This window comes from Salmo salar, chromosome 13 (genome assembly GCF_965601325.2).
Source record: "Salmo salar chromosome 13, fSalSal1, whole genome shotgun sequence".
NCBI classification, from domain to species: Eukaryota; Metazoa; Chordata; class Actinopteri; order Salmoniformes; family Salmonidae; genus Salmo; species Salmo salar.
Genome location: NC_138303.1, coordinates 95,522,515 through 95,549,049, shown reverse-complemented (window position 1 = coordinate 95,549,049; position 26,535 = coordinate 95,522,515). Strand labels below are relative to the sequence as shown.

Genomic DNA, 26,535 nt, shown 5'->3' with positions numbered 1-26,535 from the left:
ACACTAAAGCAGAGGGAGAGAGCCCTACCACATTGGGCTGAGGTTACACTAAAGCAGAGGGAGAGAGCCCTACCACATTGGGCTGAGGTTACACTAAAGCAGAGGGAGAGAGCCCTACCACATTGGGCTGGAGCAGAGCAGTGAAGGATGAATAGCCCAGCAGAGAGGGGAAGAGGATGGAGGAGAGGATGGGGAGGAGGCAAGATGGGAAAGGAAACGATAGGTGGGAGGAGGAGAGCAGGTGGAGCAAGTGGAGATGAAAGATATGCATTCTGAGTAAAATGCAGCAGTTTGCATGAGTAAGCAACTGAGAATGTTCTACAAAAATTGGTCAACTTGCATCTTGTCTACACTTCTAGAAAAAAGGGTTCCAAAAGGGTTCTTTGGCCATCCCAATGGGAGAACCATTTTTGTTCCAGATAAAATACTTTTGGGGTTCTTTATAGGGTTCCAGATAAAATACCAAAAAGGGTTCTTCAAAGGGTTCTCTTATGGGGATAGCCGAAGGACCCTCAACCCTTTTGAGTTCTAGATAGCACCTTTTTTCATGTAAGAGTGTATAAAGAATAGCCTACTGTGCACTCTTACTCACTTCTGCTTTCTGAGCATCACTGAGGGCAGTCTCATTGGAATGAGTTAGGTACATAACATCCCCCAAATCCTAGAGAGAGAGTGTGTCAACTGAAACAGTGTAAAATTAATAGAAAAACAATAAATAGGAAGGGCTATCATCTCCCCTCACTGCCACCTCCTCCCTCTCTCTCTCTCTCTGAGTTTTAAAGTCTCCTCCCTCTTCAGAGAATGGGAGTATGAGGGATTGCTTCAGTCGTCTTAAGAGAACATATACGCACATCTACCATTCTCTGTGTGCCTGTCTCTCTCACTCCATCTCCCAGTCTCTATCTCTCCTCCCTTCTCTGCCTTCTTGACAGACCCACTGCTGACCTCCTCCACTGCTGCTCCCTGCCTGCCTGCCTGACCTGTCCTCAGGCTGAGGATAACCCTGAGCATCGTCAGGAAGAGGAGTTTGTCTAAAGAAGGAACATCTACACTGGTGAAGGTCAGCGTTTTGTTTTGCTTTTCACTTTTTAGGTTTTCTTTAAGTTCCTAACAACTGCTTCAGAGAGAGTTGTTGGTGGTGTTGTCCAAGGGAATGGCCAGGTCTGTGTGGCCCTTGTGTTGTTGTATCTGTATGCCAGGGGTACATACTGTTGATGTGGCCATGCATGAAAGGTCTCATCCTTTGTTCCAATTTTCATTACATTTTACACTATCCATAGTAACATGTCCACATCATTTACATTCATTGAAATGCAAACAAAATCTTTGTATATAAATTTGCCGTTTGTTCAGTGTTGCCAACTGACATTTTCAATCAAACAATTGACTGACAAATTGTGCCTTTCCAATGAGAACATACAGAGCTGTAAGGTGCTTTCTGTTACGTTTCTTTAATGCATGACGGGGCATCTCTTTAATGTATGAGGGCACAAACACATTTCCTCTAAGAGTAATGTTTTTTTTAAAGAAAGCACAAAAATATTGTTTTTGTTATTCCATTATTCTGGTGTGCATGAATTTTTTCTACTCAAGTGTTTGTATTTATAATCCTCCAGGATAGGCTAATGATTTGCTATGGTGTATTATGGATGCAGATCTGCACCTGCAGGGTTCCATGCTTCCTGTGTTCAGGGTCTTCGATGCTTGTCATGGATGGATTCATAATGGAAGAAATGCTGGCTTTTTTGTTACACTAAAATTACTTGCTCTCTTCTCAAGGTTCTGTGACTATTTTATCATGAAAATATCAATTTATGTACATTGTTATTTTGACTACACACCATATGGTCAGCTAGGAAGCTATCCTTTTTTCTCTTATCAACTGCATTGCAATGTCAATGTGAACGTCTGCATGTACCATTACAACTGCATGTGTATTGTCATGTGTCATTTCATCTATCTTCAGTAGCTATCACCAAGGTAAGGTCCAGTCCGACCCATTGGTTCAGGTTCTCTGGGTGTCTAAGAGGTGTGTGAGACCCCTAGTCCCGTCTGCAGTCATGACCAGTAATGAGGAAACTCTCCCGGCTTTGGATTTCCACACTAGGATGCAGCGGATCCGGGAGGGCATCCACATAAGGACCATGAAGGCCAAGAGGAAAGTGGAGGACATCTCTAAGGAAGATGTCCAGGCCTTCTTCAAGAAGCACGCCTTCGTGCTCTTTACTGTAGCTGCCGTCGTTGTAGGTGAGTGAACCCCCCCCCCCCCCCCCCCCCTGCCTCCCCCCGGACAGGCCTACATACACAATACACACAAACAGGCCTACATACTCACACACACGCACACACACCCACACACTTTGAAACCCATGCTCTTCTATTGCAATCCAAAATCCAATAGGGAGACTCACCTACAAACCTCATTCTAGAGGTGATTGAGAGACAGAGCCTCTCATTGTCCTCTGTTCTACAGGCAGTTTCATGTTCATGTTTCAAGCCCACTAATCAGCCCTTCTGATTCTCCAGGTATAATCCTAGGCTTTGCACTGCGTCCCTATAAAATGACCTACCGAGAGGTGAAGTACTTCTCTTTCCCCGGAGAGCTGCTGATGAGGATGCTGCAGATGCTGGTGCTTCCCCTGCTAGTATCCAGTCTAATCACAGGTACACCAAGTCACTATACGGATGCCCTCCACCAGAGGCAAGTTTAGGTGTTTTGACCATGCAGATGAGGGGTGGATTTAGTGGTGTTTGAAAGCCAGGTGTGGAGGCCCAAAGGAAAAGGGAGAATGCCAAAGGGGCTTGAGGCACAAGCACAGGTACTGTAACTTGTGCTTGATCCGTGTGAAATGTATTTTTCTCCAGATTCCCGTTGGTCTCTAGGCTCTGGCATGAAGACAGTCACTTCATTGTACTCCTTTTCTATTAAAATGTGGTGTAGAGAATGAGGGAGGAGGGATGGAGGGAGTGGGGTTAGCTTCAGTAGAAAAGACACCCACTGCCTGTGGGTCTGAGAGGGTAGCTTTGGGATGGGTACCCCCTTGAACCTCTTCCTCCTGCTTCACTTCACATGGATAAAAGCACACAATGTGCCACTCCGCCACTTTCTACACATCTGTATTGTTTTGTGGCATTCCATGACACCCAGCACCAAAATACAGTAAGTGGTTTGGAGGGTGGTGGGATAAGAGATTACGGCCTAGAAAAGAGGCCCACTGCCCAGGTACACAAGCAGACATGTAACTACACCATCTAGTATCTTCCTTAGTCCTCAACAAGGTTAGGATCCATATGACCTAGCTTGGTATGATGTGTAGTATAAATGACATCACTATGCTAACGCTGAGGGATTTACTGTGACCTTGAAACTAGACCTACAGCAGCAAGCTCTAGTCATTTCTCAAAGTAAGATTGAGCTGATCTGTACTGTATCTAATTTTCTTTTCAAACTAACCTCTTTTTAAACTAACCTAATTTGTGAATGTTCACACTGGCTTAAAAGAAGCAGTGAATGTTTACTAAGAATACTTTCTCTGATCACATTTTAAACACTAAAAAACAGTAGAACTGTGGCGTGAAAGGCAGAAAAGGAGATGTGTGAGGTAAATTTTTGTTTCATCCTTCGTCTTTGTAGTAACCCCTGAAAAGAACCCACATAATTCATTTCTTTAGTCCTGTGAAAGTGGTCACACAGGCTTGTTTGCTGTTTCCATGGCGATGTGGAGATGCAAAGTCGTTATGGGCGCATGGCAAGTGGACAAGTTTCTGAGGACTCAGAGAGAGGATGGAGGGAAGAGACAGAAAAAGAGAAAGGGAGAAACAGGGAGAGATAGTGAAAGAGAGAGAAATAAAGAGAGGCACAGAACAGAGAGAGAACCAGAAAGGAGCAGAGGCACAGGTCAGCAGAGGGGTGATTGTGGGAGAGGGAGGAGGGATGAAGGAGATTGAGAGTTGAACGAGGGTTAAATGGAGGGTGAGGGGGTTTAGTCTAACGGCAGTGCCCCTAATAGGTTTAAAGCACAGACATCTCGCTTACACAAAAAACACTTACTCCATCAGCACACTGAATTGGAATAACACACCCGAACGGCCCCTGACACCTTGGAAATTCCAAAGCAAACTTTATTGCAAAGCTTTTTCAGGTAGAGGTCTTTCTCTATAATGGCTCATTGTTTGACTCTTTTTTTTTGTTTTACCTTTATTTAACTAGGCAAGTCAGTTAAGAACAAATTCTTATTTTCAATGACAGCCTAGGAACAGTGGGTTAACTGCCTTGTTCAGGGGCAGAACAACAGATTTGTACCTTGTCAGCTCAGGCATTTGAACTTGCAACCTTTCAGTTACTAGTCCAACACTCTAACCACTAGGCTACACGGCCACCCTCTTACCCTTGGCCTTTTTGTAAGATTGAGAGAGAGAGATGTCAGTAGGGAGAAGCAAACCATAATCATTATCTAATTTCAGATGGAGAACGTCAATACTTTTGCTCGCCTGTATGTTTTGCACTGAGATGCAGTGCCTTAGACCGCTGCCCCACTTGGGAGCAGTGTATGGCTGTGGGTCGACTGCATTGTTTGTATGGAATGTTGGCGTATTGGTAGCTATTAAAAATATCGCCTTGTCAGACCGTTACGTTGTTCCAGTTGGCTGGTACGCGTTATTATACTGAACAAAAATGTAAATGCAACATGCAACAATTTCAAATATTTTACTGAGTTTTATATAAGGAAGTTTCAGATAATGAAATCAGTCAATTGAAATCAATTCATTAGGCCCTAATCTATGGATTTCACATGACTGGGAATCCAGATACGCATCTGTTAGTCACAGATAACTTAAAGAAAAATGTAAAGTAGGGGTGTGGATCATCTGACAGATGATTTCTGTCAGATGACTGTCAGGCAGCCCATTAATCTGCACACCTGTTGACTCTTTGTATTATCAAAATCAAATCAAATGTATTTATATAGCCCTTCTTACATCAGTTGATATCTCAAAGTGCTGTACAGAAACCCAGCCTAAAACCCCAAACAGCAAGCAATGCAGGTGTAGAAGCACGGTGGCTAGGAAAAACTCCCTAGAAAGGCCAAAACCTAGGAAGAAACCTAGAGAGGAACCAGGCTATGAGTGGTGGCCAGTCCTCTTCTGGCTGTGCCGGGTGGAGATTATAACAGAACATGGCCAAGATGTTCAAATGTTCATAAATGACCAGCATGTTCAAATAATAATAATCACAGTAGTTGTCGAGGGTGCAACAAGTCAGCACCTCAAGAGTAAATGTCAGTTGGCTTTTCATAGCCGATCATTGAGAGTATCTCTACCGCCCCTGCTGTCTCTAGAGAGTTGAAAACAGCAGGTCTGGGACAGGTAGCACGTCCGGTGAACAGGTCAGGGTTCCATAGCCGCAGGCAGAACAGTTGAAACTGGAGCAGCAGCACGGCCAGGTGGACTGGGGACAGCAAGGAGTCATCATGCCAGGTAGTCCTGAGGCACGGTCCTAGGGCTCAGGTCCTCAGAGAGAGAGAAAGAAAGAAGGAAAGAGAGAAAGAGAGAATTAGAGAGCATACTTAAATTCACATAGGACACCGGATAAGACGGGAGAAATACTCCAGATATAACAGACTGACCCTAGCCCCCCGACACATAAACTACTGCAGCATAAATACTGGAGGCTGAGACAGAAGGGGTCAGGAGACACTGTGGCCCCATCCGAAGATACCCCCGGACATGGCCGAACAGGAAGGATATAACCCCACCCACTTTGCCAAAGCACAGCCCCCACACCCCACACCACTAGCGGGATATCTTCAACCACCAACTTACCATCCTGAGACAAGGCCGAGTATAGCCCACAAAGATCTCCGCCACGGCACAACCCAAGGGGGGGGGGGGGGGGCATGGAAGAACACCAATAAGCCAGTGACTCAGCCCCTGTAATAGGGTTAGAGGCAGAGAATCCCAGTGGAGAGAGGGGAACCAGCCAGGCAGAGACAGCAAGGGCGGTTCATTGCTCCAGAGCCTTTCCGTTCACCTTCACACTCCTGGGCCAGACTACACTCAATCATAGGACCTACTGAATAGATGAGTCTTCAGTAAAGACTTAAAGGTTGAGACCGAGTCTGCATCTCTCACATGGGTAGGCAGACCATTCCATAAAAATGGAGCTCTATAGGAGAAAGCCTCCAGCTGTTTGCTTAGAAATTCTAGGGACAATTAGGAGGCCTGCTTCTTGTGACCGTAGCGTACGTGTAGGTATGTACGGCAGGACCAAATCGGAAAGATAGGTAGGAGCAAACCCATGTAATGCTTTGTAGGTTAGCAGTAAAACCTTGAAATCAGCCCTTGCCTTAACAGGAAGCCAGTGTAGGGAGGCTAGCACTGGAGTAATATGTTCACATTTTTTGGTTCTAGTCAGGATTCTAGCAGCCGTATTTAGCACTAACTGAAGTTTATTTAGTGCTTTATCCGGGTAGCCGGTAAGTAGAGCATTGCAGTAGTCCAACCTAGAAGTAACGAAAGCATGGATTAATTTTTCTGCATCATTTTTGGACAGAAAGTTTCTGATTTTTGCAATGTTACGTAGATGGAAAAAAGCTGTCCTTGAAACAGTCTTGATATGTTCTTCAAAAGAGAGATCAGGGTCCAGAGTAACGCCGAGGTCCTTCACAGTTTTATTTGAGACGACTGTACAACCATCAAGATGAATTGTCAGATTCAACAGAAGATCTCTTTGTTTCTTGGGACCTAGAACAAGCATCTCTGTTTTGTCCGAGTTTAAAAGTAGATAGTTTGCAGCCATCCACCTCCTTATGTCTGAAACACAGGCTTCTAGCGAGGGCAATTTTGGGGCTTCACCATGTTTCATTGAAATGTCCAGCTGTGTGTCATCCGCATAGCAGTGAAATTTAACATTATGCTTTCGAATGAATGGAAGATTCGATATAGGCCGATAGTTTTTTATATTATATGGGTCAAGAGAGGCTTTATTACTGCCACTTTTAGTGAGTTTGGTACACATCCGGTGGATAGAGAGCCGTTTATTATGTTCAACATAGGAGGGCCAAGCACAGGAAGCAGCTCTTTCAGTAGTTTAGTTGGAATAGGGTCCAGTATGCAGCTTGAAGGTTTAGAGGCCATGATTATTTTCATCATTGTGTCAAGAGATATAGTACTAAAACACTTTAGTGTCTCCCTTGATCCTAGTTCCTGGCAGAGTTGTGCAGACTCAGGACAACGGAGCTTTGGAGGAATGCGCAGATTTAAAGAGGAGTCCGTAATTTGCTTTCTAATGATCATGATCTTTTCCTCAAAGAAGTTCATGAATTTATTACTGCTGAAGTGAAAGCCATCCTCTCTTGGGGAATGCTGCTTTTTAGTTAGCTTTGTGACAGTATCAAAAAGAAATTTCGTATTGTTCTTATTTTCCTCAATTAAGTTGGAAAAATAGGATGATCGAGCAGCAGTGAGGGCTCTTCGATACTGCACGGTACAGTCTTTCCAAGCTAGTCGGAAGACTTCCAGTTTGGTGTGGCGCCATTTCCGTTCCAATTTTCTGGAAGCTTGCTTCAGAGCTCATGTATTTTCTGTATACCAGGGAGCTAGTTTCTTATGACAAATGCTTTTAGTTTTTTGGTGTGCAACTGCATCTAGGGTATTTGCGCAAAGTTAAATTGAGTTCCTCAGTTAGGTGGTTAACTGATTTTTGTCCTCTGATGTCCTTGGGTAGGCAGAGGGAGTCTGGAAGGGCATCAAGGAATCTTTGGGTTGTCTGAGAATTTTTGATGCTCCTTGGTTGGGGTCTGAGCAGATTATTTGTTGCGATTGCAAACGTAATAAAATGGTGGTCCGATAATCTTGGATTATGAGGAAAAACATTAAGATCCACAACATTTATTCCACGGGACAAAACTAGGTCCAGAGTATGACTGTGGCAGTGAGTAGGTCCAGAGACATGTTGGACAAAACCCACTGAGTCGATGATGGCTCCGAAAGCCTTTTGGAGTGGGTCTGTGGACTTTTCCATGTGAATATTAAAGTCACCAAAAATTTGAATATTATCTGCTGTGACTACAATGTCCGATAGGAATTCAGAGAACTCAGTGAGGAACGCTGTATATGGCCCAGGAGGCCTGTAAACAGTAGTTATAAAAAGTGATTGAGTAGGCTGCATAGATTTCATGACTAGAAGCTCAAAAGACGAAAACGCGTTGTTTTTTTTGTAAATTGAAATTTGCTATCGTAAATGTTAGTAACACCTCCGCCTTTGCGGGATGCACGGGGGATATGGTCACTAGTGTAACCAGGAGGTGAGGCCTCATTTAACACAGTAAATTCATCAGGCTTAAGCCATGTTTCAGTCAGGCCAATCACATCAAGATTATGATCAGTGATTAGTTCATTGACTATAACTGCCTTTGAAGTGAGGGATCTAACATTAAGTAGCCCTATTTTGAGATGTGAGGTATCACGATCTCTTTCAATAATGGCAGGAATGGAGGAGGTCTTTATTCTAGTAAGATTGCTAAGGCGAACACCGCCATGTTTAGTTTTGCCCAATCTAGGCCGAGGCACAGACACGGTCTCAATGGAGATAGCTGAGCTGACTACACTGACTGTGCTAGTGGCAGACTCCACTAAGCTGGCAGGCTGGCTAACAGTCTGCTGCCTGGCCTGCACCCTATTTCATTGTGGAGCTAGGGGAGTTAGAGCCCTGTCTATGTTTGTAGATAAGATGAGAGCACCCCTCCAGCTAAGATGCAGTCCGTCACTCCTCAACAGGCCAGGCTTGGTCCTGTTTGTGGGTGAGTCCCAGAAAGACGGCCAATTATCTACAAATTCGATCTTTTGGGAGGGGCAGAAAACAGTTTTCAACCAGCGATTGAGTTGTGAGACTCTGCTGTAGAGCTCATCACTCCCCCTAACTGGGAGAGGGCCAGAGACAATTACTCGATGCCGACACGTCTTTATAGCTGATTTTAGCTTTAGCCAGCACCATCTTCAGATTAGCCTTAACGTCGGTAGCCCTGCCCCCTGGTAAACAGTGCATGATCGCTGGATGATTCGTTTTAAGTCTAATACTGCGGGTAATGGAGTCGCCAATGACTAGGGTTTTCAATTTGTCAGAGCTAACAGTAGGAAGCTTCGGCGTCTCAGACCCCGTAACGGGAGGAGTAGAGACCAGAGAAGGCTCGGCCTCTGACTCCGACTCGCTGCTTAATGGGGAGAACCGGTTGAAAGTTTCTGTCGGCTGAATGAGCGACACCGGTTGAGCATTCCTACAGCATTTCCCTCCAGAAGCCATGAGAAAGTTGTCCGGCTGCGGGGACCGTGCGAGGGGATTTATACTAACGTTACTATCTGTACTTACTGGTGGCACAGACGCTGTTTCATCCTTTCCTACACTGAAATTACCCTTGCCTCATTGCTTGCAGCCCAGCTATCCTCGCCGTAAGGCGATCGTTCTCCTGTATATTATGAGTACAGCGACTGCAATTAGAAGGCATCACGTTAATGTTACTACTTAGCTTCGGCTGTTGGAAGTACTGACGAACCATGTTCAGATAAAACGTCCGGAGTGAAAAAGTTATATGAAAAAAAGTTGAGTGAGGGAAAAACTAAAAATATAAACGGTAATTAAAAAGTAAAAATCGTAAAGTTGTCAGCTAGCAAAGTAAGGTTGGCAACAAAACACATAGCAGCACGTAAACAAGTCTGCAAGTTGTGACCGGAAATGACGGCTGCATCCTCCAGCAGGTCCGATCATCTCTGGTCTACAATAATTAGATATGATAAATAATCTCTGAGAAAGAGGAGGAGAGTGACTGCCAGGGCAGTAGACTAGTTCACACTGAGGTCATCTATTAATCTCTCTGTTTATTATCTATGCATAGTCACTTTAACTCTAGCTACATGTACATATTACCTCAATTACCTCGACTAACTGGTGCCCCCACACATTGACTCTGTACCGGTACCCCCTGTATATAGCCTCGCTATTGTTATTTTACTGCTGCTCTTTAATTATTTGTTACTTTTATTTCTTCTTCTTAAAACTGCATTGTTGGTTAAGGGCTTGTAAGTAAGCATTTCACTGTTAGGTCTACACATGTATTCGTCGCATGTGACAAATACATTTTGATTTGATTTTGTATTACTTTCTTAGCTACAGTAAACATATCTCCCTGGCATATTACATCATTTATGCAGCAACATACAATACATTTTTGGACTCACCTTGTTGTGCTGTGTTCACCAGAACAGAAAGGTGGCACGGCGGTCCTTCGTGGGCAAATTTTGTCATCAAACTCTGGCATTCTCTGGATTTATGGTGCTTTCAAAACAACTGGGAACTCAGAAAAAAACAAGGTTGAATCTTGATGACGTCATTGATCTTCAGGTCGTAGCTCTAGAAAGAGGCCAGATTTACAATTCCGAGTTGGATGACCATTCAAAATGTTTTTTTTCCCCCAGTCGGAGCTTATTTATTCCCAACTTCCCAGTTGTCTTGAACTCACTGAAGTCACGTTTTCGCAGTTCCGAGATAAGTTGTTTTGAGCGTGGCACAAATCATGCTTCTGTCACATGGGATGACGCTGGAGAGACGAAGCAGGTACGGGGAGTAAAACATTTAATGTAGAACAGACATGGAATGAGACAGGAACAGCGTCAGCAAACGAGTAACACAAACAAAAGACAATCAATGCAGAAGCGGGGAACAGAGCTGGGGAACTGACAAATATAGGGGAGGTAATAACAGGTGATGAGTGAGTCCAATATCGCTGATGCACGTGACGAGGGAAGGCAGGTGTGCGTAATGAATGGAAGGAGTGCGTGATGGAGGGCAGCCTGGCACCCTCAAGCGCCAGGGAGGAAAGAGCGGGAGCAGACGTGACAGTACCCCTCCCTCTTGGGGCGCCACCCGGCGTCCCACCTGGGCGAACCGGCCGAGACATGGGCGCTGGGCAAGCCGGTTGGGGCGTGGGAGCCCAACAAAATGGCAGGAGCGTGACAGCCTGGCGAGCCGGCTGAGGCATGGAAGCAAGCATGGCCAACGTTGAATGTTAATCATTAATTCGCTCCTACCAGGTGGCATGGTGAGAATCCGTCTCCGCACCACGTGCTCTCACCACTGGTGTCCCCCAGGGCTCAGTTCTAGGCCCTCTCCTATTCTCGCTATACACCAAGTCACTTGGCTCTGTCATATCCTCACATGGTCTCTCCTATCATTGCTACGCAGACGACACACAATTAATCTTCTCCTTTCCCCCTTCTGATAACCAGGTGGCGAATCGGATCTCTGCATGTCTGGCAGACATATCAGTGTGGATGACGGATCACCACCTCAAGCTGAACCTCGGCAAGACGGAGCTGCTCTTCCTCCCGGGGAAGGACTGCCCGTTCCATGATCTCGCCATCATGGTTGACAACTCCATTGCGTCCTCCTCCCAGAGTGCTAAGAGCCTTGGTGTGACCCTGGACAACACCCTGTCGTTCTCCGCTAACATCAAGGCGGTGACCTGATCCTGTAGGTTCATGCTCTACAACATTCGCAGAGTACGACCCTGCCTCACACAGGAAGTGGCGCAGGTCCTAATCCAGGCACTTGTCATCTCCCGTCTGGATTACTGCAACTCGCTGTTGGCGGGGCTCCCTGCCTGTGCCATCAAACCCCTACAACTCATCCAGAACGCCGCAGCCCGTCTGGTGTTCAACCTTCCCAAGTTCTCTCACGTCACCCCGCTCCTCCGCACACTCCACTGGCTTCCAGTTGAAGCTCGCATCTGCTACAAGACCATGGTGCTTGCCTACGGAGCTGTGAGGGGAACGGCACCTCCGTACCTTCAAGCTCTGATCAGTCCCTACACCCAAAGAAGGGCACTGCGTTCATCCACCTCTGGCCTGCTCGCCCCTCCCTACCTCTGCGGAAGCACAGTTCCAGCTCAGCCCAGTCAAAACTGTTCGCTGCTCTGGCACCCCAATGGTGGAACAAGCTCCCTCACGACGCCAGGACAGCGGAGACAATCACCACCTTCCGGAGACACCTGAAACCCCACCTCTTTAAGGAATACCTGGGATAGGATAAAGTAATCCTTCTAAGCCCCCCCCCCAAAAAAGATATAGATGTACTATTGTAAAGTGGTTGTTCCACTGCATATCATAAGGTGAATGCACCAATTTGTAAGTCGCTCTGGATAAGAGCGTCTGCTAAATGACGTAAATGTAAATGTAATTTTAAACTTGGAAAAGAGCCCCTTAACCCCAGTTTTGGGACCACACAGCCCTTGTCACTGATTCCTTCCAAACCACTCATTGTTGAATTTGCGATTTCCAACTTGTTGTGTCATGTTTATGTCCAATGGACAATGAGCACCGATATGTTTTATCTATAATTTTTCTTCATTATTTCTCTTCATATGACAAGGATTAAAAAGGATTTGCCAGTAGATTGTTGACTTGATTCATGATGACTGCTAGCTAAGATTTTGAAAGTATGATGTTGACATGATCAGTCCAATCAAAGCTACTGTACATACAGCTGAAGTCAGAAGTTTACATACACTTAGGTTGGAGTCATTAAAACTCATTTTTCAACCACTCCACAAATTTCTTGTTAACAAACTATAGTTTTCGCAAGTTGGTTAGGACATCTACTTTGTGCATGACACAAGTAATTTTTCCAACAATTATTTACAGACAGATTATTTCACTTATAATTCACTGTATCACAATTCCAGTGGGTCAGAAGTGTACATACACTAAGTTGACTGTGCCTTTACACAGCTTGGAAAATTCCAGAAAATATTGTCATGGCTTTAGAAGCTTCTGATAGGCTAATTGACATCATTGGCGGTGTACCTGTGGATATATTTCAAGGCCTACCTTCAAACTCAGTGCCTCTTTGCTTGACATCATGGGAAAATCAAAAGAAATCAGCCAAGACCTCAGAAAATAAATTGTGGACCTCCACAAGTCTGGTTCATCCTTGGGAGCAATTTCCAAATGCCTGAAGGTACCATGTTCATCTGTACAAACAATAGTACGCAAGTAGAAACACCATGGGACCACGCAGCCGTCATACCACTCAGGAAGGAGACGCATTCTGTCTCCTAGAGATGAATGTACTTTGGTGCGAAAAGTGCAAATCAATCCCAGAACAACAGCAAAGGACCTTGTGAAGATGCTAGAGGAAACAGGTACAAAAGTATCTATATCCACAGTAAAATGAGTCCTATATCGACATAACCTGAAAGGCCCGTCAGCAAGGAAGAAGCCACTGCTCCAAAACCGCCATAAAAAGGCCAGACTACGGTTTGCAACTGCACATGGGGACAAAGATTGTACTTTTTGGAGAAATGTCCTCTGGTCTGATGAAACAAAAATAGAACTGTTTGGCCATAATGACCATCGTTATGTTTGGAGGAAAAAGGGGGAGGCTTGCAAGCCGAAGAACACCATCCCAACCATGAAGCACGGGGGTGGCAGCATCATGTTGTGGGGGTGCTTTGCTGCAGGAGGGACTGGTGCACTTCACAAAATAGATGGAATCATGTGGAAGGAAAATGATGTGGATATATTGAAGCAACATCTCAAGACATCAGTCAGGAAGTTAAAGCTTGGTCGCAAATGGACAATAACCCCAAGCATACTTTCAAATTTGTTGCAAAATGGCTTAAGGACAACAAAGTCAAGGTACTGGAGTGGCCATCACAAAGCCCTGACCTCAATCCTATAGAAAATTTGTGGGCAGAACTGAAAAAGAGTGTGCGAGCAAGGAGGCCTACAAACCTGACTCAGTTACACACCAGCTCTGTCAGGAGGAATGGGCCAAAATTCACCCAATTTATTGTGGGAAGCGTGTGGAAGGCTACCCAAAACGTTTGACCCAAGTTAAACAATTTAAAGGCATTGCTACCAAATACTAATTGAGTGTATGTAAACTTCTGACCCACTGGGAATGTGAAGAAAATAAATAAAAGCTGAAATAAATCTCACTCTACTATTGTTATGACATTTCACATTCTTAAAATAACTAACTGTCCTAAGACAGGGAATTTTTACTAGGATTAAATGTCAGGAATTGTGAAAAACTGAGTTTAAATGTATTTCGCTAAGGTGTATGTAAACTTCTGACTTAAACTGTATAACGTGATTTGATGTAATTATATCTGTGGCCAATGACCTTGAGCCTTCTTGGATGGGCACTTCTAATGTAACCCTATGGCAACACCCAAATGGCTAGAATCTTCGAGGTCTACCCTTAGACTTGGCGGTGATGTAGTGTCCCCATGAGTGACAGAACACTGACCCAATCACGGAGCAAAGCTCCATTTTTTTCTGCTGGCTTGCCCCTCCACCACAGAAAGCACTGAGCTAGGCTGGAACACCTGCATTTTGGAGCTGCCTTACTCAAGAAAACAAAAAAGAGACCATGTTTGTATGCGTCTTTATTAACGCAATGATATATATTTTTTTTTACATTGTTTGCGAACTGATATGTGACACGTATTAATGCCAAAATAACATGCAAAACAGGCAAGCCCCCCCAAAAAAGAAAATATATTTAATTATTTTTTTGGTAAAAATGTGGGGCTCCAAACAGAATGACGGGTCGCCACTGGTCTCTTGATGTTACACCTGATAGCCCCAGTTCACTGAGTTCAACCTCATTTTCACCCATTGTCTGAGGATGAGATATCTGAGAACCCTGCTATTCCAATACCAGCCAACAATTGCCTGTTATGGCATAGACACTTCTCAACAATTCTGTGGTCCCTCAGTTCTCACAGTGTTCCTGTCTCTGCCTTAGGGCATTGGGTTTTCCTTGACCAGAGCAAGGACTCTCCCTTCTGTCTCTCTGGCTCCAACACCATCCAACACATCAGCATAGCTTCAGGAGCTATCCAGAATGCAGGCTAATATGGCTACAGGCAATTGCTATTTCAAGTGTTTTCATGCCACTGCTATGAAGAAATGTTAGAAATGTTGCACAATGGGATAATACTGTTCTTCTAAACAACATCTCCCCTGTCTCTCCAAACCAGGCATGGCAGCACTGGACAGTAAGGCTTCAGGAAAGATGGGTATGCGAGCTGTGGTGTATTACATGACCACCACCATTATCGCTGTCATCATAGGCATCATCGTGGTGCTCATGATCCACCCTGGGAAAGGATCTAAGGATGAGTTCATGAAACAGTCGAAGATAGAGGACATCAGCCCTGCCGACGCCTTCCTGGATCTCATCAGGTAGCTAGCTACATACTAGAGTAGGAGGAGGGTCAGGGGTTTAGTGGAGGAAATATGAACTGTTTTTGTGCCATTGTACCTCTGTCTTCATTCATTGTGATGATCATGCTCTTTCATTTCAGAAACATGTTTCCACCAAACATGGTCCAGGCCTGCACACAGCAGGTAAAGCATTTAATGACTTTGTTACTACAAACGGATGTTACAAATTTAACTATGGTTCTACGAATACCTTGAAGACCGTCAGTACGGTTTAAATTGTGGATGATATCTCTCGCACTCCCCACAGGTCGAGTAATAACAACAAAGTCACGTCGGTGATGTGACAGCGTGGTAGGACGTGCCCCCGCAGTTCATATAAAACCATACATCAGACCACGCACTGTCTCAGAAAATCTTCTTACCCAAAGATTCAGAGTGACAGGAAAGTACTGACGGTCTTACAGGTATTCGTAGAACCATAGTTACAATCGTAACTTCTGTTCTACTTCATACCTTTCAGACCGCCAGTACAGTTATAGCACTATTAACCTCTGATTAATGCGACAATGTCACTGGGAGAATGGCAGGTCCCATGGTGTGGCAGGATGAGACGTTGACCTTGTAAAATCTTAAGAACGTGCAGGGCGACGACCAGGTAACAGCTGCACATATCTCATTCATAGGGATGCCTTTCAGCGGAGCACAGGATGTGGGGACACTTCTGGTAGAGTGACATATCACACGCCCTGGAACAAGGAGCCCTATACCATTATAGGCCTGAGCAATGACATCCACAACTCAGTGTGAAAGCCTCTGCTTGGACAATGCAAGGCCTTTTGACACAGGAACGAACAGCTGGTCTGACTTCCTGTAGTGCCCCGAGGCTTGCATATAGAGTTTTGTGGGCTTTCCCTCTCTTGGTAGCCCTGGGTGGGTCCTGGCGAACAACGCTATGAAACCACACACTATTGCAGAGACTTTGATATTACTAGCCACAATTGATATGGTGAAAAAACAATGTGTGTGGAGGCAGAGGCACAGAGACTCAAATTATCTGTGAAAACCAGGCCCTCAACTCTGGCTAGCTGCGCTTCCCTCACCTTCACAGGCATGATGGTGCAGTTAATGCAGGGGTCAGAGAGGGCATCTCGCAGGTGGCCAATGCCTAGGCAGGCGGGGAACAGGTCATGACCATCTTCCACTTGTAGTTCAACTCCAAATGAGGAGCAGCCATGCATGCCCAGCAATGGTGATGTGGTAGTCTCTCAGCTAAGAATGTGAAGAAAAAAATCGAAATATATATTCTCATGCAAATATACTAATGAATCAAATGAACTAATATAATAGTAACTGGAGACTGTATAACAGAGCAGCTACCACAATAAACAGTAAAGGTAGAGGGCAACAATAATCTGGCAGGAGTTGTACAGCAACCTCAAAATAATTTATTGTGAGCCAAGCTACGACCGCAAGGCTGGAGCAGGAGAGATACCATGTTTAAATGTAGGCTTAATTTATGAAAAACACTCACGAACGGCTGTCGTTTGGTAAGCCAAGCTGACGACACACAGTGGCAGCTACAGTAGGTTGAGTTGGTTAGCTAGCTAGCTTGTAGAGTCCTAGTAATACCAGGGGAGAGGGATGCCTGGGGGAGGCAGTTCGAATCTCACTTCGTATAGCTGGCTAGGCTAACAATCTTCCTAGACGGCGTGCACGCTCTGAGACGTGGTTATCTAGGGAAAGGGACCCGTTTTGAGATTTAAACAGTCGAAGGATGACTAGTGCCCCGTGGTCTCGATAACAAGCATGGCAGTGGAGGATATCTTGACAAGGTTAGCACCGGAGTACGGTGGCCAACACACACATTAGCTGGTAAGCTATTAAAGTTATCGATATCGATATCCACCGATATAAAAGGGATAGGTAGGAGAGAGCTGTCACACAGCCTTGGAGGGCGAATTTCGCACTTCGACCCACAGGTCACAGGCTGTTGATGACAGACTGTCAGTACACACAACTCACACAGAGTTTAGCTTACCCTACTGCAGCGGTTCCCAAACTAAGGGTCGCCTGATATGAAAATGGGTTTGCGGGACATTGTCCAAAATCATTTTTTTTTTATTTGTATAATATATATATATTACACACACACACACACACACACACACACACACACACACACACACACACACACACTACCGTTCAAAAGTTTGGGGTCACTTAGAAATGTCCTTGTTTTTGAAAGAAAAGCACATTTTTTGTCCATTAAAATAACATTCAATTGATCAGAAATACAGTGTAAACATTGTTAATGTTGTAAATGACTATTGTAGCTGGAAACGGCAGATTTGTTATGGAATATCTACATAGGCGTACAGAGGCCCATTATCAGCAACCATCACTCCTGTGTTCCAATGGCACGTTGTGTTAGCTAATCCAAGTTTATCATTTTAAAAGGCTAATTGATCATTCGAAAACCCTTTTGCAATTATGTTAGCACAGCTGAAAACTGTTGTTCTGATTAAAGAAGCGATAAAACTGGCCTTCTTTAGACTAGTTTAGTATGTGAAGCATCAGCATTTGTGGGTTCGATTACAGGCTCAAAATGGCCAGAAACAAAGAACTCGTCAGTCTATTTTTGTTCTGAGAAATGAAAGCTATTCTATGCGAGAAATTGCCAAGAAACTGAAGATCTCGTACAACGCTGTGTACTACTCCCTTCACAGAACTGCGCAAACTGGGTCTAACCAAATTAGAAAGAGGAGTGGGAGGCCCCGGTGCACAACTGAGCAAGAGGACAAGTACATTAGAGTGTCTAATTTGAGAAACAGATGCCTCACAAGACCTCAACTGGCAGCTTCATTAAATAGTGCCCGCGGAACACCAGTCTCAACATCAACAGTGAAGAGGCGACTCAGGGATGCTTGTCTTCTAGGCAGAGTTCCTCTGTCCAGTGTCTGTGTTTTGCCCATCTTAATCTTTTCTTTTTGTTGGCCAGTCTGAGATTGGCTTTTTCTTTGCAACTCTGCCTAGAAGGCCAGCATCCTGGAGTCGCCTCTTCACTGTTGACGTTGAGACTGGTGTTTTGCGGGTATATTATAATATTGTCTTTGTATCTCAAAATCATTGTAATGTGATTAACCTTAAAAATCTAAATGAAAATTATTCTAATCTAGAAGATCAAATTCAACCAGAGAACGCCCTTAGATCATGGGAAAAGGCCGCACTTGACCATTGCATTTGAATCATTCCCACAGTGAATGACTAGGCCCGCTACGCTATGAAACCACACACTATTGCAGAGACTTTGATATTACTAGCCACAATTCATATGGTGAAAAAACAATGTGTGGGGAGGCAGAGGCACCGAGACTCAAATCAATTCCTTTGTGAGATAACACTGTTAAACTAACAATTTTTGCTATTGTTAGCAATCAAGAGGAAACTGACTGAATGACTCAAAACTCCCCCGCTTATGCTCTCCAAATGGACATTAACTGTGAGGGCCAAGATGTCCATGCATTGACTTTTGTTCACTATACATTTCAGGGGATGCTATTCACAAAGACATATTGTTCTGTCTCACAATTCCCGAGCATGAAGGAAAGGGGGATACCTTGTCAGTTGTCCAACTGAATGTATTCAACTGAAATGTGTCTTCCGCATTTAACCCTACCTGAATCAGAGAGTTGCAGGAGGCTGCCTTATGTGGATGCCTTGACATCCACATCTTCAGTGCCCAGGGAACAGTGGGTTAACTGCCTTGCTCAGGACAACAGATTTGTACCTTGGCAGCTTGGGATTTGATCCAGCAACCTTCTGGTTACTGGCCCAACGATCTAACCACTAGGCTACCTGAAACGTTACAGGGGATGTTCATTGTGCTGCGTGGCTATATTGACGAAAAACAGATTCCATGGGATCGAATGATGGGCTTTTGCACAGATGGGGCTCCATCTATGGCGGGCAGGCTTGTGTCTCCCTCTGTCATATGCACGCATTGCACGCTACACCGAGAGCAATTGGCAACAAAAGAGCTGAGCACAGAACTCGGAGATATACTGCAGCAGGTAACTTAGATTGTAAACTATATCAAACCACATCCACTGCGTGCACGCCTGTTCGCAAAACTATGTGGAGGCATGACAATGTTCTATTTCATACTGAGGCTGGGTGGTAATCGAGTGTTAGAACAATTTTTCTCATTGAGAGAGGTACTATTGTCATTCACAATGTATGTAAAAAAAAATATGACTTAGTTGACTTTCTGTGTAATGAAAAGAAAATGTGTCTCCCTGACTATGTAACAGACATATTTGGGAAACTGAACGAACTGAACACAAGCATGCAGGGGAAATACAAAAACATTCTACGGGTGGCCTCACGAGTGGCGCAGCGGTCTAAGGCAGTGCTAAAGGTATCACTACAGACCCGGGTTCGATCCTAGGCTGTGTCGCAGCTGGCTGTGACCAATTGGCCCAGCGTCGTCCAGGTTAGAGGAGGGTTTGGCAAGCCGAGATGCCCTTGTCCCATTGCGTTTTAGTGACTCCTTATGGTGGGCTGGGCGTATTCATGCTGACTTTGCTCGCCAGTTGTACGGTATTTCCTCCGACACATTGGTGTGGCTGGCTTCCAGGGTAAGCAAGCAGTGTGTCAAGAAGCAGTGCGGCTTGTGTTTTGGAGGATGCATGGCTCTCGACCTTTGCCTCTCCCTAGTCTGTATGGGAGTTGCAGTGATGGAACAAGACTAACTACCAATTGGAAAGTGCTAAAAACCTTCTTTTTTTAAAAACATTCTACAGATGAGTGACCGAATCAGTGGATTCAGAGGAAAGAATTCTTATTGAAGAGAGTCTTCCAAAAGCCATGCCCCCTTCCCTCGCCTGTGCATGTTACTGACAGAAAACAGCATCTGTAAGTGTCCAACATGAGTGATGACTGTTCACCTCCAATGCTTGGAAGAGCACTTTGGGACCTACTTCCCAATCTGTTTGACTGTGATCCTGGCTCTGTTGACATGCCGGTAAGTGAAATCGAACAGCTAATCAAGCGGCCATGTGACCGAATGCATTCACGGGTCACTACGGAGGTGTTTTTGTTCCTGACTCAAAGGGAATACCCTGCCGTCTCCCTCTAAGCATTTATGCCACATTCAAAACAACTGGGAACTTGTAAGTGGGAACTCGGAAATCTCCGACTTCAGTGCATTCAAGACAACTGGGAACTCTGAAAGAAAACAAGCGCAGACTGGGAAAAATCGTTTCTCGAGCTCAGACTTTCCGACCTGAAGATCACTGAAGCCATGATTTGAGCTCGTATTTTTCCAGAGTTCCCAGTTGTTTTGAAAGCACTATAAACCTCATGGTACCCTTCACCAGCTCATATCTGTGTGAAGCTGGATTCAGTGCTCTCTCTGCATTAAAACCAAATATAGATCCAGGTTGGATGTGACAGCAGAGATGAGGTGCGTACTGTCTGACCACACCCCCTGACTTTGAGAATCTCTGACGTGACATGCATCAAGCACACCCATTTTATTAGTGGTGGTGAGATAAGAGACATTATGTCAGACTCATTTGGAATTGACTGTCACAGCCCCACATTAAAAGTATGTGATGGTGAGTTGAGAAGCCAATCAGAAATACTCTTGACTACCATAGCCCCAAATAAAAAAGTAAACATTGGCTGTTAATTACATAATTTTTTTCACATGGTTGGGCTCGCAAGAATTTTCAGATATCAAAATGGGGTCGTGGTCCAAAAGAAGTTTGGGAACCCCTGCCTTACTGGGACCTGGGAAAATGCAATTCGAAAAATGGGAGCAGTGAAGCAGTCAACTTGTGCAATATGGCTAAAATAACTTTGCGAGAAGAAATGAGAGACAGTGTGTGGTCTGACGTATGGTTTGTTATGAACCGCGGGCACGTCTTCTCAAGCTGTCACATCAACAGCGTGATTGTTTTTATTATTACCTGACCTGTGTGGAGCGCGAGAGATATAATCCATACTTTCAACTGTACTGACAGTCTGAAAGGTATAAAGTAAAACAGCTTTCCTCATTCAAAAAGCAGATTTTCCCTAAGTAAAAATTTGCCGCAGGAAATGGTTCTATTGAAATAATGATGGTAATGAAAAAGGATACGTTTTGCGAAATACTTTTTGTGAATGGATACATTATTGACATTTTCAGAGGAAGCTTGCTGGTTTTGGAATTTCTGAGCAGAGAAATCATTACATAAGAGACATAGAAACCCAAAACTGAGGGGGACATTTATTTACACTGGAAGAAAAATTCTGACCACTAGGAACAAATCTCAAAATCTGACTTTTTTCATTTATTTTATTTTTTATTTAACCTTTATTTAACTAGGCGCCACCCTTTGGGACTCCCAATCACGGCCGGTTGTGATACAGCCTGGACTTCTGCTGCCATGTGTAAATAAAAAATGATCATCAGCGGCAGATAAGAAAGAACCCACTTCCATTATTCATCTAAATGTTTTGGAGTTGTTGTGGTATGGTTGATGGACACAGTGGGGTTTGAACTGCAATGAAGCATTGGCAGGGTTGCAATAGTAGCATTGTGGGGGCCGTGGCGTACCGCAGTTTCGCAGGGCCCCGGGCAAGGTCTGAGCTAATTTCCTGTCATTCTAAACATTTTTTCCGTGGCTTTTGGTGGGGGGGAAGAGACCATGTCCATGGGGAGCTCAACACTTTGTGGTCTGGACCCTCTCCCCATACAGGGTCATCATAGATCCAGCTGGACCTTACAGAATACTGCTCCAGCCATACAGAGGCCCATTGTTTAATTCACAAGGCTGCAATGAGTGGAGCAGGTGCCTTTAGAGTTTTTGCTCTCTAGTCTATCGAAAAGGCACAAGTCTGACAACCTTCCCTAGGTACCTTATCTATGTTCAGTAGATGCACATCAAAATCCCACTTGAAGACTGGAGCACAGGCCAAAATGAAGAGGCTGAGTTAATATTCAGTAACATGACTTAAAAAAGACTATTTCAGTAACACTTTCACTAAAGGAAATGACATGCGATCATCACTTTAACAAGACAATGATAACCCATCACTCACGTAACCGGCTCTTTCCCTCCAGTTCAAAACCAAATACGGGAAGCGAATTGTCCATGTAACGGTGACAGTGAACGACTCGGTCTTCAACCTGACCAACCTGACTGAGCAGATTACCCGGGAGGAGGTGATCCCTATCCCGGGCACGGTGAACGGGGTCAATGCCCTGGGGCTGGTGGTCTTCTCCATGTGCTTTGGCCTCATCATCGGCAACATGAAGGAGCAGGGCCAGCCCCTCAGGGATTTCTTCGACAGCCTCAATGAGGCTATCATGAGGCTGGTGGCAATTATCATGTGGTGAGTAGTTGGTGTGTGTATAGGTGTTTATAAGGATGGTGTGTGTGTGTGTGTTATGATGATGGTCCAATAATCATTCATTAGGTGAGTGTGTGTGTGTGTGTGTGTTTATGCGAACCCCCTGCATTGCATGTGGTTCATGATTAGATCAGGCACAGAGAAATCTCCACATCTATGCTTTGGAATGCTAAGTCTACCTATAGAGTGCCTGCAGAGTTGGGAGTTACTATGTGTATCTCTCCGTCTCAATTCAATCAAATGGCTCTTGCCTGAGGTATTGTTATGAATTATCTGGTAACTATAAACACGCATGATCTGATATAGGCCTTTAGGGTTACTGAGATAATTGCAGGACCACAATCTCATAATTGGCCAACATAGAACCCTCTCAGGGCATGTAGCTTCCTGATGCTAAATTATTCCACAGATGAATTACAAGGCTTTGTAACCAAGACCAGTGACATGTTCACTCAATTAAATCCAAAATATTCCCAGTCAGATATTTGACAGATTTAAACCAAGTTTTGTTTATGAATAAAGGTAATTTCATAGCCTGTGCTTTGCACTCTCAGAATGCACTGATGATTTCTCAAATGTCTGTCCGTGAGAGACTAAACATTTTACTTTTTCAGGCCTACAGTATTACACAGAAAAATAAGGCCCTTTTAACTATGTGACCATATCCTTCCCCAGCATAACCTCTTCTCCGTCCTCTGCTCTACAGGTATGCACCAATCGGTATCATGTTCCTCATATCGGGGAAGATCGTGGAGATGGACGACATCACTGAGATGGGTGGTCAGCTGGCCATGTACACCATCACGGTGATCATAGGCCTGTCCATCCACGCTTTCATCATCCTCCCCGGCCTGTACTTCGCCATCACACGGCTGAACCCCTTCATCTTCATCATGGGGCTGGTGGAGGCCCTCATCACAGCCCTGGGAACCTCTTCCAGGTTGGTCCCCTTACATTAATCTCCTCCCTGGCCTGCTCGGACTACCCCACACTGTAGCCTCGCCTGACTTGGCCCTGACTCATGTCAAATCAAAGCCTATTATAGTAGGGCCAGGAGTGTTCTTGATCAGATTGTGCCTATAAGACATCACCATCCTCGTTAGTAGAGTTACTAAAGCTTACCCCTGGAGAATATGATGAATAGATCTAATACAAAAAAACTAAAACAACAACCACTCAAACACCATCTGTTTCTCTCTCCGTCTCTATCTCAGCTCAGCAACCCTTCCCATCACCTTCAAGTGTCTGGAGGTGAACAACAAGGTGGATAAGCGCATCACGCGGTTTGTGTTGCCGGTTGGCGCCACCATTAACATGGATGGAACAGCACTTTACGAGGCTCTGGCAGCTATCTTCATAGCTCAGGTTAACAACATGGACATGAACTTAGGTCAGATCATTACAATCAGGTAAGAATTTCTATCTAATGTTAATAAGCTAAAGTTTATGTTTACGGAATCAAAAGATGTTGATATGTTTACAACTACATTACATGATTTATCAAGATAAGAGTTTAAAATATATAATTTTGTGTTATAAAACAGCATCACAGCCACTGCAGCAAGTATTGGAGCTGCAGGTATACCACAGGCTGGACTGGTCACCATGGTGATTGTGTTGACCTCTGTCGGACTTCCCACTGATGACATCACCCTCATCATTGCAGTTGATTGGTTCCTGTGAGTAATTTTTCCCATTTTCAGATTGAGACATGAGAATAGATAAATTATATTTGAATAATGATAAAGCTATAATGGTGCAAATATACGCATACTACTTATTGTCTATAGTATACAAATTGTATAATGACTGGAACTGAAACGCAAACCATTTATCTTTCATTTTAAAGGTCGAACATCCTTTTTTATCAACTACAACCCTAGTGACACACTTGTACTATCCCTCGGATCTTGCTCCACTTTTTGGAATTGCATATTTTTTTAGTTTTAACATAGAAACATAATTAGGTTGCCCAAATTAATGATTTCAATTAGAATTCCCTTCCCAGAAATTACACAGCTAATTGGGTAGTGAGAAAAAATCCCACTCTCCATAAACTAGGAGGGATGGAATGTGCAGACAGAGTCAAAGCTTCATTTAATGAAAACATGGATGTTTCTCACAGTGATTAGAATATGAGATAGCCTATAGGGAGTGTTCTGACTACTCTTTAACAGTAGATTGGAATTTTCTCTGCTGATAATGCTGTGGACTATTTCCCCTCTGCATTCTTTTGACTATGAGTAATCTAAAGACGTTAGTTTACCTTTAATCAAAAGCAGGAAATGGGTAAATGTTTTGACCTGTTCAATATAACATGACCAAACGTCCCAGCGGACATTGGCTAGGGTTTTCTTTAAAAACTGTATGTCCCGCCACCCCTCTCGACCACTGTCTTCCCTTCCACTGTATATGATTCCTTCACCCTGGTTAAGCTTTTTCTTCTTATGTTATTCCTGGATTGTAGTGACCGACTGCGTACCACAACCAACGTCTTGGGTGACTCCATTGGGGCTGGCATTGTGGAATTCCTATCTCGACAGGAGCTGCAGGCCAAGGATGTGGAGATGGGGAACATTGTGCTGGAGGAGAGGAAGAAACCATACCAGCTAATCTCTCAGGAAAACGACCATGAAAACGCCAAACGTCCGAAAACTGAAAGCAAGATGTAGATCAACGCTCAATAGTGCACACAAGCACACGCACGCACACACACGGAATGTTTTGGTTCATTTTTGTTTTCAATCTGTCATATTTGTCCAGTTATTGTCACTCTACCATATTTCCTTTCCTTTGTTATTTTGTCATTCATAAAGTAACTTTTCTATTTACTATCTAACTATTTTTTAATGTTTCTTTCCCTGAAGTGGCCCAATCAAATTGCTTACATCCGCCGCCTCTCTACGAGATAGATAGGCCACCTGTTTTATGGTTTGTCTGGGTATTTTTGTGTTGAATTAAGTCATGGCCTAGAATATGTATATAGTACAATGGTATAAGTAATGAGGAAAGTGTTGGGTGTTGATGTCCAAAAGGAATTTTGAAAAATTATGAAAGGACAACCTATGTTTGAATGACTGGGCAAGCTTCATCCTTCAAAAAAAGCAACAGAGAACACATTTGTATATAACTACCTTAATTTTGGTGGACCCCTGGAAGAGAAGCTTCTGCCTTGGCAGCAGCTAATGGGGATCCATAATAAATACAAATACAATTACATTTTATTTGCTACAACTAATGAAATGAGGCCCTATGAGCTGTTTCTGGTGAAAAACAACCAACTTCCTATCATGGGTTAATTAAGCAGTAATTTAAATAACAATCCTCAAGTGGTGTGTATTTTTTATTTTTTTTATTTTATTAACTTTTTTCATGCTGTCAATATTCCTGTTGCATATGACAACACCAATTGTATTTTTACTTTATTTTGATTGATCAAATTATTGAAGGTGGTGCTGTGATGCTGACAATATGGCTAAAACGAGATGTATCCAACAATCGTCATCACTATATATTTATCCAACAATTGTTATCACTATATATTCCCTATTTGTAGCCAGCCCTAAGACAAATGAGTCTTTGAAATATCCTTCACTATTTAGTACATCATTATTTTAACATAGCAGGTGTTTAATATTTTTAAGGCTTTGTAGAGTGATTGTATGTCGATATATGTGTAAATTAACTATATAATATGGATAGTTGTTTACGTGAATATGTCTTCTTTAATCTCAATGCAGAAAGATATTTGTTTTCAGGGCTGAAATGCCACTCCAATGCCTTGGTTAGTGAAATCAAGGAACATAGTTCGTGATAATTACAGTATGTGTGAACTAACTCAAATGGATTTAGAAAATATGTTATTTTCTTTCATTTTTTTCTTTAAGTTTTGAGATATGATGGTTCACT

At 43.8% G+C, this 26,535-nt stretch overlaps 1 protein-coding gene across 1 annotated transcript; it reads left to right on the top strand.

Moving 5' to 3' along the window:
• Nucleotides 1-903: 903 nt before the first annotated feature.
• LOC106568174 (excitatory amino acid transporter 1) lies at nt 904-25,638 on the top strand. The gene is made up of 10 exons (XM_014138272.3): nt 904-1,060; nt 2,108-2,247; nt 2,527-2,664; nt 15,042-15,246; nt 15,369-15,411; nt 22,337-22,608; nt 23,333-23,566; nt 23,841-24,035; nt 24,171-24,305; nt 25,094-25,638. Exons 2-10 carry the CDS (start codon nt 2,109-2,111, stop codon nt 25,296-25,298), a joined length of 1,566 nt encoding a protein of 521 aa, XP_013993747.1. The 5' UTR covers nt 904-1,060; nt 2,108; the 3' UTR covers nt 25,299-25,638.
• The last annotated feature ends 897 nt before the right edge of the window (nt 25,639-26,535 follow it).

What these genes read in the sequence shown, in the direction of transcription:
- LOC106568174 (XM_014138272.3), top strand. Translation starts at nt 2,109, where the DNA reads ATGCAGCGGATCCGGGAGGGCATCCACATAAGGACCATGAAGGCCAAG. An exon ending in TGTAGCTGCCGTCGTTGTAG is followed by an intron (nt 2,248 to 2,526) that starts GTGAGTGAACCC and finishes CTGATTCTCCAG; the next exon opens with GTATAATCCTAGGCTTTGCA. An exon ending in GGTCAGATCATTACAATCAG is followed by an intron (nt 24,036 to 24,170) that starts GTAAGAATTTCT and finishes GTTATAAAACAG; the next exon opens with CATCACAGCCACTGCAGCAA.